Raw genomic sequence first — 12,006 nt, forward strand, 5'->3', positions numbered from 1 at the left:
CTGAAACAAAACGAAATGCATGAACAGCTAACTGCCCTGCCGAAACTATCCCCGTATTATGTCCTAAATTCAAACCCAGCCCTACGCCAGTTGCGTCTCAATTCTCCAATGGCCGTCCTCGTAAATACAGACGATACTTGTGGCTAATTCAATTACTCTCCGCTCAAGCTCCTCGAATTCCCCATTAACCGCCAAACTCAAGCATTTCCTGCACACATATATAAACTCTCTCTCTCTCTCTCTCCAATTTCTCTCACTTGAATGCACTCGGACTCACGCTCCTTCTCTGCAATGGCTCCCGCAATCGCTACTGTCGTCTCCGGCGAAAATGCCGAGCAGCGAACCTCATCGGAAAAGCTACATTCATCGCCGAAAACCAAGCCGAACTCAACCGATACACCACGACCGACGATCACAGTCGAGGAAAACGACTCAACACCAACGGAGTACACAGCACAGAAGCTCCTACTATTCGATCCTCGCTCAAACAGTTCTCAGAAACTTCTGATTTCTCCGAAGCAACAATGTGCCGCAGCTGAAGAGGCGGAGAAGGAGACGGACAACTGCGACGGCGCCGTTTCGTCCAGCGGAAGCGGCAAGGCGGCGATGGTACTGCTTGTGATGAAGCCGTCGCCAAGCGCGGCGAATATGGACCAGATCTTTGATCCGATTGTGTCTCCGGTAAGCGGAAGGGTGCAGGGCGGGCACGGTGCGAGTTCTTCGGATAATTCGACGTCGATGATGGAGGAAGCGTGGGAGAGACTGAAGAAGTCGTTCGTGTACTTCAAAGGAAGGCCGGTTGGTACTCTGGCCGCTCTCGATCCCAGCGCCGAGGCTCTCAATTACAATCAGGTAAAAGTATTTTTGTCGCGTGAGATGAATATCTGTGAGGATTAGTAGAATATTGAAGGATTGATGATCGATCTGAATACTTATTTTATAACTTCAATGTGAGTTAGTTAAGTATAATTGCTCTCACTTCCTTAGGTAGTGTTTGGTTTTAAGAAAGAACAAATGATAGTTCGACTTGTAATATGCATGTATGAATCTGTTATAATTAGGACCAGTTTAATTTTTGTTTTGGTGTTAATTTATGTCTATTTAGATTTTTGTTATATTCATGTTAAACCTTTCGGATTGGCTGTCGGTATCGACGAGAGGAGGCTATAATATAAAAGATTATAACAAAAATAGAATTTTATATATGTTATTCTGTATATGAACTTTTTTTCACCTAAATATTACGAAAGCTAAATAATACCGAAAAAATATCAGAGCAAAAATATAGAAATGAGTGTTGATGGAAATTATAACATGAGTAATGTGTGTTTTTTTTTTTTAATAATGGAGTAGTATGTTCTTCATATTGAATATAATATAGACTGTTATTTAGTAATGACGCGAGGAAATAAGTCAATCAACATAGTAATGCTACGAATATAGATGTCTATTTTTTTTGTTTGTCAAAACTACAGATGTAGATTTCAGGATATAGATCCGGAACCTATGTGTTCAAAGCCGTCCCATGCACATAGACCCCATAAGATGCATGTGAGACCGCAAACATCGAAAGGCTTCGAATAACATCTGTGTCTGTATCTTTATCCGGATATCTGTGTTTTAATTACATTTCTAATCAAGAATTTATGACTGTCCAACCAGTACTATGGACTTCCATAATTAACCTCTTTAGGCATAAAGTTTTTCTCTAGTTTAGCAAGTGCACTCAATAATCTGAACCCTGAAGTCTTGCGATGATCCAAACCCCTCAGTCGTAGTAAGCATGGTTTCATTGGATTTTTTTACAAAAAATAGACGGCGAGCATAATTTTGCTAGTAAACCAAGCATTGTTTCAAAGATAAAATGCAACTACAACTGTTGGTTGAATCTGATTTTTTTGCATGAGTGAATTTTTTGCACATGACTACAGAACGAACGGCTTAGATTGTCGAAGTAGGACCAATGCTATTTAAAGAAAGGTGCCGCCAGTTTTTAATGCTGTTTTCTTTTATTAATTCTGATTCTTAGTTTAGAAATTAGTCTGTTACTGAATAATCAGTACATTTTTTTTTTTGAAATGGTTAATCGGTAACTTCTGATCATGAACTTTATCTTGTCACAGAGTCACATGCTAATTCCGATGATTACTTTTCAAGCATCTTAATTCTAAAGCTAGTTCTGATTAGTATCAGAAGACTAGTATCAGCTATCATATATCATTACAGAATCCAAATATCTATGAAGTATTTAGGTTTTGTATGTTAGTAAAAGGAAATTCCACTCTATATTATTCTCATTTTATCTGATGAGGCTCAACAATTATGACATTTAGCTACCTATCCCCTACAATTTGGATTCAGCCATCTCGCTGTCCTTCTGCCTTGGGAATTGGTTCTGTCCTCTGTGAGTAAGACGGGCTTCATGCTTCTTATTGGTATCAATACAAAGGATCTCTGTTCCAGGCACTTGAGAATTTTTTATTTGCACGGGTTCCTGATGAAATAATGCAGCGTTAGTGCCCTTGGGAATCTTGGTGTTTGTATTAGTTTTGTATGTTTAATTGTTGGTATTGATATGATAGTTTTGGGAGGGAATAGTAATGAGTGGATTAATAGTGTTTCTACAACAAGAGTACTCTGGGGAATGCACCAAGGAAATAGATTGATTTCAATGTATGTCAGATAGGTAGTAAATAATACGTACATTCCGCTTGGGTCTGGACTCTGGATTAGATGTTTTCTACTCACAACTCTGAGTTTACCTTTTGTTGAGATACAACACCAGTTTGTTCTATTGCCTTGTAAATTGTAATCTGCTAGTGTTATGAATTAGAAATATTCAATTTTGTTGAAGTAGCGAGAATGGTATATTTTACATGAGTTGCTACCTCCTGATGACTGGTGTTTAATGAGATTGGGCAACTTGAAAATTATCCTAGATAACATGTTTTGTATGTGCTGTCATGTGGCAATGACGTATGTCATTCCTGTATGTTTTTTTTTTTCTCCGGTTGTATAATGCTTCAAGCGAAGGCTAACTTTGAATTCAAACATATCTTGAGTACCCTCTTATCTCCCATTATTAGATTAATCAGCCCCTATTTGTTTTATTGACGTTTCCTTTTCATCATTACTGTAATTAGCTATGTCAGACCTGTCTGCTAGGGACGGAGGCTTCAAAGCGATGGTCCAATAAGCCATTGATGCCCAGTCTCTAACAGTTTGAAATTTTCCATCATTGGACGAGCAGGTTTTTGTGAGAGACTTCTTTCCTGCTGGCTTAGCCTGCTTGATGAAATCTCCGCCTGAACCAGATATTGTGAAGAATTTTCTATTGAAGACCCTCCATCTCCAAGGCTGGGAGAAGAGGATTGATAACTTCACTTTGGGAGAAGGTGTGATGCCAGCTAGTTTCAAAGTTTTGTACGACACACATCGCAAGAAGGATACATTGATTGCAGATTTTGGAGGCAGTGCAATTGGTAGAGTTGCACCTGTTGATTCAGGGTTCTGGTGGATTATATTGCTGAGGTCATACACAAAATGCACAAGGGATTTTTCTCTGTCGGAACGACCTGACGTGCAACGGGGGATGAAGTTGATACTCAGTCTTTGCTTATCTGACGGATTTGACACTTTCCCCACACTTCTATGTGCAGACGGGTGTAGCATGATTGACAGGAGGATGGTAAGTTTTCCTTATCATTTGATTTACTCCTGACATTTGGATAGGAGTCAATTGTTGCATCTAACTCATATACATGCCTAGATGGGGCTTTTAACTAAAATGATCAAGAACATTTGATCTCAAGCTGTAGCATATCAAGACTTGACTTGTACTAAGCTTGGTCTTTCTTTTCCTTTGATGTTGTCCAGACTAAATTTAATATGCACCCCAACGACAGTTCCACTGATATTTTTTTGTTGCCAATCCAGTTTGCGAATTGTCATTCACAGCACAAATATTGCTTGAAATTATCTGTGATCTTATATTCACTTCTTTCGCTAATGATTGCAATAATTTTGCATGCTGTTTTGAACTCTCTTAAACAGTGAGCAAATATGAAAGGAATGAGAACAAATTAGAGAGGAAGTAGTAGCAAAATTAAATGGATCATTTTGAATCTTAGGTTGCGGTTTACCTTTAGTTTTGTCCTACTTTGAGTAACAAGTTTGATGCAAATGAAATTTAAATTCTGCTTTCCCTTGCATTTGAATCAGGGAATATATGGTTATCCAATAGAGATCCAGTCCCTTTTCTTTTTTGCTCTAAGGTGTGCACAACTAATGCTAAAACCAGAGGGTGGTGGAAAAGAACTGATTGAGAGAATTGACAAGCGAATTACAGCTCTGAGCTACCACATACAACATTACTACTGGCTCGACTTCACTCAACTGAATAACATCTACCGTTACCGTACTGAAGAATACTCCCACACTGCTGTCAACAAATTCAATGTCATTCCTGACTCTATTCCAGATTGGGTTTTTGATTTCATGCCCTTACGAGGAGGGTATTTTATTGGCAATGTCAGCCCAGCTCGCATGGACTTCCGCTGGTTCTTGATTGGCAACTGCATAGCGATCTTGAGCTCTTTAGCCACACCTTCCCAAGCTACTGCAATTATGGATCTAATTGAGGAGCGCTGGGAAGAATTAATTGGGAAGATGCCTCTCAAGATTAGTTATCCTGCACTTGAAGAACACCACTGGAGAATTGTCACTGGTTGTGATCCAAAGAACACGCGCTGGAGTTACCATAATGGTGGATCTTGGCCAGGTGAAAATTAAGATTTCTACACCTCATTATACGTGTAAATGACCCTTATTTATTCCAGTAGAAATGCCGAAAATAAACTCAACTGCTAGTAAGAGATGACTCCATTGCTTATCATTCAGGATCAGATTTCACCTTTAATTGCTACTTGTGACCGAGAATTGGATTTATGATCTCTTGAATCAGTAAATGTGTGCTGTAAAGTTCATCTTAAATCTAGAATAAAAATTTCCTCTCCTTTATTTTTTTATTTTTTGTATCAGATATCATGGGAAGAATAACATTTCGGAAACATTTCAAAATGTTTCGGAAACGTCTCAAAAACAAAATAGATGAAAAGAATTTAAACGCATGAAATGTTTATGAACAGAAACCAAAACTTGTACAAGAGACTCAAAATTGTTAGTTAAACATATTCAAACTGATTAATCATTTCACTGTCCCCATAAAGGAAGAAGCACAAATCAGGTAAATATTGCTAAGATCCAGATTCTCATTGGTGTAGTTTGTTGTTTCATTGTTTTGTGTAGTTAGATGTGCTTCAAAATGGTCTGATATACTAGGTAAAACCAATAATTTCATAAGAGTTTGCCTCAGTCTCTTTAGCAACGGAAATGTTTTGGCTGTTCTGATGGAAAAAGAACGAAATTTTGTTCCTTGATTACACTAGTATGTGACAGTGTGTTTATCCATGTAGTTCTTCTATGGCTGCTGACAGCAGCATGTATAAAGACCGGCAGGCCTCAAATTGCAAAGAGAGCGATAGAGCTGGTGGAGCAGCGCCTTGCCAAAGATGGGTGGCCTGAGTATTATGATGGGAAGACTGGTCGTTATGTTGGGAAGCAAGCAAGGAAGTACCAGACGTGGAGCATAGCCGGGTACCTGATTGCAAAGATTATGATAGAGAACCCTTCCAATCTCCTTATGATCTCACTTGAAGAGGACAAGAAGATAGCAAAGCCGAGGCTCACGCGCTCTGTCTCATGGTCCTGCTAAAGAGAATCTAGGCCTTCTGAAGGGTCCAGTAGTTGAAGTTTACCCACTAAGACAAGCCAGGTAAGACTTCATGCAGTATTTGAATCATCTCTTGGTAATACTTGGTAATACTTAATAACAAGAGACAGTTGCCTAAACCATTTGCAACTGGCGGGAGAGGTTATCCAATTCACATTCATATGCTTAGTTTTGGCTAATCATTGCTGTGAATCATGTATATACGACTTGGGATTTACCTGCATAATTCTAGAAACAATGCATATTCTTTGCATCAAAGTTCTCTGTACCTGTTACTGTTAAATCTCTTTACTCTTGAACGATGAATGTTACTAATTTCAATCTAAAGATGTATGACCTCAGTTCTGCAACTGAGTCAGGAATGGGACCAAGACCAGCATCCTTTAGCCAGGAATGCGACTGAGTTGTTTTGATAGACCATAGATGTAAATTGATATATGTATGCACAATACAATTGACCTACATAAATGCATCAGGCTATTATACACACTGATAAAAATAGAATACGTAGTAGGAAAGTTCTTAAATTGCTTAAAAATAAGTCTTTTTTTAACATCCCAATACTCTATGTCATCATGCTAACAATGATATCTTGACATGCATTAGACACTTATAAATGCAAACACGGAGCAAAATTCTACAAAGGAACCAGTCAAACCCTAGTTACTCCTATTTGCTTGCAAGAAACTTACTCTTCATCATCATGGTTGATCTCCATTGTCCCTCCAGCAAACCCTTGCAAGAAACTTACTCTTCATCATCATGGTTGATCTCCATTGTCCCTCCAGCAAACCAGCATGTACACACAGCGCCCAATTATATACAACCTTGATCGCTTATCTGCTATAGCCTTACCTACTGGAACCCCAATCCTACCTAGCCTCCTTGGTGAAAGATTTGGAAAATTCAAGGCCATGGCTGTCTTTCTTTTGGTTATAACCAAGAAGGAGAAATAGAAACCAAGAGTTCTTTTGAGAAAATGAAATGCTCCCTCTTTACCTATTGTGGTCAACCTGATCTGAATTCTGATGGTAAAAGTCTGGACTATTTCTTATCTGAGTAAACTCAGTTGAGAAATGTATGAGCGGGATTTTTCATTACATTCGGTTGTTTGGAAAAACATTTGTCACATTGTGTGTTAAGGTTTTTGCTAGGATTCCTTGGTCTCTTTAGTACTGCATTTAGTTCAATAATTGAGTTACTGTAAGAGAAGCTCCTGGACTAATTAAAGCAAGTGGATAAGACAAACAGCATCTCTGTTTCTGTTTTTTTTTTTTTTTTTGATTGGCCAATTTTTTTTATTAATCTTTGGAAGGATTACAAAGATTAAAGGGATCACGAGCACACCGGTATACACATCTCTGTTTCTATTACAGGGAAAAAAAACTGATGAAACAAATTTAACTTTTGCATTCTGCATTGAGTCATTGACTATTAACCTATTTCTGGTGAGAGATGCGGTTTAGGGTTATATGTCAACTCATTATGTCAAAAATGTAAGGACCTATAGCCTTATATATGTTTGTCGTTATACTTCAACGTGTTTCTATATATGACACTACTAGGTAATCAGATGTTTAACTCTTAATGTGAAAAATAAAGGACATGTTAGTTGTACCTTATTGGTACCTTGTCCAATGTTTAGCTCATAATGCGAGGTAAATCTAGTAGTTATAACACTGGTTTAATTGTTTTCAGATTTTTAATCTTTCCATTGGGTGTTTGGCAAATTAGTTCAACATCTTACACCTCGGGTTAGTGAATCATATACTATGGCGATACAAATGCTAATTAGTCGTATGCTTTCCTAGGAAAACGAAAGGATTCTGAAATTATATTAAGCATTGGAAGAGTCCTTGAGGGGGGTGAATAGGACAATTAATTAAAAATTAATGCAACCTCCAATTTTAATCCATTAACCAAATTTCATACTATTTTATCAATTTAACTACTAAAGGCAATAGCAATAAATCTAAAGAATTCGAATGCAAGGATATACGTGGAACTAATTAGGTTAAACTCGCCCTAATCATAAAATCACGGACAATTCCTACCCAGTTCCATTTATTAAAGAAGGTTACAAGAGATATACCAAACTAGGAATTACCCACAACGCCGTTCATGACACCTAATTCCACCCCTTGATGTAGTACCCCGTACTCCTCTTGAATTCAATGGACTCCAAAAGAATCACCATCTTGATCTCCGAGCAACGCCGGCACCGAATACAATCGGCTCAAGTTGGAATTAACGACCAATTCATGTTGTATGCAATTATGAAGGATTTTGTGAAAATTAAAAAGAAATCAAACTAGGGGATATACATTAGAGTTGAAGTATACCTCTAGAATGACAAGTTTGATTAAACACTAAGATTAAATCATCCAAGTGTAAGAGAAGCCCAAGAATATGATATGAGAGTGTGATGAAGATTTTTGGACAAAAATAAGGACAGGGGGTGTGTGCTGTGCAGCTTCGTGCTGCACGGCCTCCGGCGAGGCTTTTCCGGCATCGGTCCGACGATCGGAGACGTTCACCGCGTAGAGCTCGTCGAGTTCTACATGTGCACCAAAAATCAGCTCGGTCAAATATCATTAAGGTCCTCATCCGAACATATATAACTTGAAAAAAATGGATTTAGTAGTTTTGATCCAGTGTTTCGTATCCATTAGGATTCATTTTTTTTCAAGTTATATATGTTCGGATGAGGCCCTTAACGATATTTGATCGAGCTAATTTTTGGTGCACATGTAGAACTCGACGTGCTCTACGCGGTGAACGTGTCTGATCGTCGGACCGATGCCGGAAAAGCCTCGCCGGAGGCCGTGCAGCACGAAGCTGCACAGCACACACCCTCTGTCCCAAAAATAATCAGTCTAGAGTGTATTCATGGAGTATCTATCTCTATTATAAAACTGAGAAGGGTGTGGGGACAAGTTGTTGCAATGAATCAGATTTGTTTGATCCAAAGGTTGAGATGCATTTTTTCACATGTTATGAAAATATCCACAATTGCCCATCATATTACATAAATGCCTTATGTTGTCTAAGAGGAAAAAAGAATCGGAATTCAAATTTCACAGCTCTCTCTCTCTCTCTCTCTCTCTCTCTCTCTCTCTCTCTCTCTCTCTCTCTCTCTCTCTCTCTCTCTCCGGGGAAGGGGTTCCCCCTTGGACTGCCGAGCACTAAGACCGTCCACTCCTCCTCGACAGTCAAACCCCTAGAGACAAATCAAATCGGGAGAGGTATTTTTTGTTGCCCACCATGTGTTTATTAAAATGCTCTCTTCTATTTTGTATACACTTCCTCCAAAATCTGGAGAGATATTTTTTGTTGTCCACCATGTTTTTGTTAAATGCTCTCTTCTGTTTTGTCGAGTTGTAGAGACTTTGGGAGATTTTTTCCCCCTTTTTGAACGGCGTAGCTGCATAATTTCGTGAGTTGCTAATTTCTTCACTACACTATTCGCGTATTCACTTACTCATATCGATAAATAAAAAAAATCTTCGCCGTTCAAAAAAAGAGAGGTTAATTTCCAGCAATTTCTAACTAAAAATTGAAATAATGTTTTGAGTCACTGTCAAGATTCAAAAGGTATTTCAATTCCACAATCGGGGTGAGTAGTGCCGTAGACACAAGCTTGGATGAGTAGTACCGTAGGCACGGACAAACACTAGTATTCTATATAATAAAACACAAGGATGCGGGGACAAGTTGTTAGAACGACCCCGAACTCTCACTCCTCTTTCCCATCTTCCTCCCGATCTTAGGCGCACACCACCGACAACCACTGTCTCTCTCTCACACGTATTTCTCTCATCTCTGTTCGGATAGAATGCGGGCGGATTGCATGCGCTACTCAACTCAGCAAATAAAAATTAATCTTAAAATGCAAGAAGACTTGAAGAGCGCCTCTAGAGCGCTCCCTCCCTCGATCTGCAGGCGCGTGTCGCGCATCCAACTCTAGGATGCACACAGCAAGCGCTTTGAAGCTCAAGACTACTGTTCGGTTCTTGCCTTAGCCGAAATTGAAGGCTTTTCAATCCCAGATGCAAACACGCATACATGTGCCTTAGTAAAATAAGGGACTCACCAAAGCAACACATAAAATGCTAATGCCTAGGTTAATCATGATTCCAAAATTAATTCCTAAGAAGATCAACAACAGATTTAAGCTAAGTGCCTAAAACAATAAAACGTGATTTTTAAATCAAAAAGAAGGCATTACTAAAATCTATGTGGAACCTGGAAAACATATTGGACTTAAATGTGTTGCTAAAACATACTGGTGCATACACCATTCCAAAATGATTTATATAAAAGGTGCATGAAAAATAATTTTGGATGAAAAATCGACGGTGCACGGCACGAAACATGAACTCCTTCCTTGTGTACCAATTTCAATCAAAGAGTGGAATATCTAAAAAATACACTTAGACACCCACCCTCAAACCCCCAAATAAAAAAATACACAATTCGGAATCAAATACAAGCACAAATGGTTTGTCGAAACCCATAAAACGCCAATAACATTTTATGTTGTCTTATCTTCTTTCTTCTGCCAACCTACTATCATTGTGCAGAAGTAATATTTTTTTTTTTTGAAAATGTCACTTCATTTCAACATCCCAAGGGGAAAGATTTCATCAGAAATACAAGGAGATAACCAAAACTACTAAATCGAGACACGAGTTATTGCTTTAAGCACACATGCTACAGACTCTAGGACACCCTGCCGAAGCAAATCTACACTACGTGCTGGTATGAGAGACCTGTCAGCGACTCAGAAGTAGAGGCTCCAAAGAACCCCAGCTCAAACCTCGAACAACAAATGCAAGGATGAAATCGACAACCTACCAAAAAAAAACATAAAAGAAAACAGAAAGAAAAAAAAACCGGAACAAACTCCAACCCACTGAGTTACTGCCCTGGGTTGACTCGCTGAGTCGCCCCACTGAGTCACAGCAAAGAGTAACAAAACAGATTTGGAAGCTGTCCGGCTTCTTCCCCGGAATGAAACCAAGCTCCATCGCCGGCCGTCTGCGAGATCCGAAGCCTTATTGTGTCGAGGGGCCCAAACCACCCAACGTCATCTCCTCGTCGGTTCAAACATAAACCCTTACCAGAAGAGGGAAACGGCTGGTGGTGGCTGGAGGAAGAGGCGGCAGAGGCAGAGGGGGCGAGTTCTAGCAGGGCTATGGTAAGGCCGGTGGTGGAGATGAAGGTCGGTGGTGGGCAGGGAGGGGGACGGGCGAGGGTGGGGCACGGGGGCAGCAGCCCCACCCCCAAAACACAACACCAAGCCGGAAACTAGTGAAAGGGATGGGGGCTGAGAACAGGCGGTGGGGTGGATGAGGGGTGAGAGAGGAGGCACGGAAGAGAGAATGGTGGAAAAAAGAGGCAAAACCTAACCCTAGGGAGGGGTAGAAGAGGAGACTAGCGGCTCCTAGAGAGAGAGAGACCTGGCGGCTACTTAGTGTTAATTTCATTGTAGCTACTATATAAGCTACACAATTGATCATCTTCTGCTAGAGGTGTCAAATGGACATTGCTGTGCCAACCTGTTTAGCTCCATGCTAATCGTGCTTCGTGGCATACTGTTTCGCCTTCAAACCTCGCCTTCAAATATAAGGTTGAAAACCCCAAGCGTAGGGCTAGGTCGTCGGTAGCATAATATCCGGAAGTCCGGGATCGTACCCACAGAGAATTCGAATATAGCTTAATCGGATTGTAGGTTTTGAAAGGTGGTTTCGGCGTTTAAGACGGCCAACTTAATTTTGCTTTGAAACGATGAAAATTGCCAAGGCAAAAGACTAGGATAACGCTTAATAAACTAAGAGGAGGTAAGTCTAGGGATCGTCTAACCCTTAACAAAGGATGTTACTGGTTCTCAATATAACTCAGGCGAGAGTCACGACCGCGTGCTCACGCCCGGAAGATTTAGCTGTAAAAGACTACATTTATCGGAAGATGTGATTAACTGGAATTAAATCAATCTATTTTTGCTAATGTATCTAACACGCAGGAGGCCACGAGCCCTCAATATGTCGCTTGCCAAGACCGCTTAACTAAACTTCATACCAAGGAGTTAACACGCCTCGCTTAGACCAAAAAGACTAGGTTAATGAAATTCCGAAAACTAAGATTTTAAACCCGAAGGTTTGAGAACCAAATAACCACCTAAGTACTCGGGAAAGATTACCCCGAGACTTGGC

At 39.9% G+C, this 12,006-nt stretch overlaps 1 protein-coding gene across 1 annotated transcript; it reads left to right on the top strand.

Moving 5' to 3' along the window:
• The first annotated feature begins 163 nt into the window (after positions 1–163).
• LOC131307211 (probable alkaline/neutral invertase F) lies at positions 164–6,509 on the top strand. The gene is made up of 4 exons (XM_058333622.1): positions 164–852; positions 3,251–3,688; positions 4,222–4,780; positions 5,475–6,509. Exons 1-4 carry the CDS (start codon positions 262–264, stop codon positions 5,771–5,773), a joined length of 1,887 nt encoding a protein of 628 aa, XP_058189605.1. The 5' UTR covers positions 164–261; the 3' UTR covers positions 5,774–6,509.
• The last annotated feature ends 5,497 nt before the right edge of the window (positions 6,510–12,006 follow it).

The sequence above is a fragment of the Rhododendron vialii genome, chromosome 1a, assembly GCF_030253575.1.
Source record: "Rhododendron vialii isolate Sample 1 chromosome 1a, ASM3025357v1".
Classification (NCBI taxonomy): Eukaryota; Viridiplantae; Streptophyta; class Magnoliopsida; order Ericales; family Ericaceae; genus Rhododendron; species Rhododendron vialii.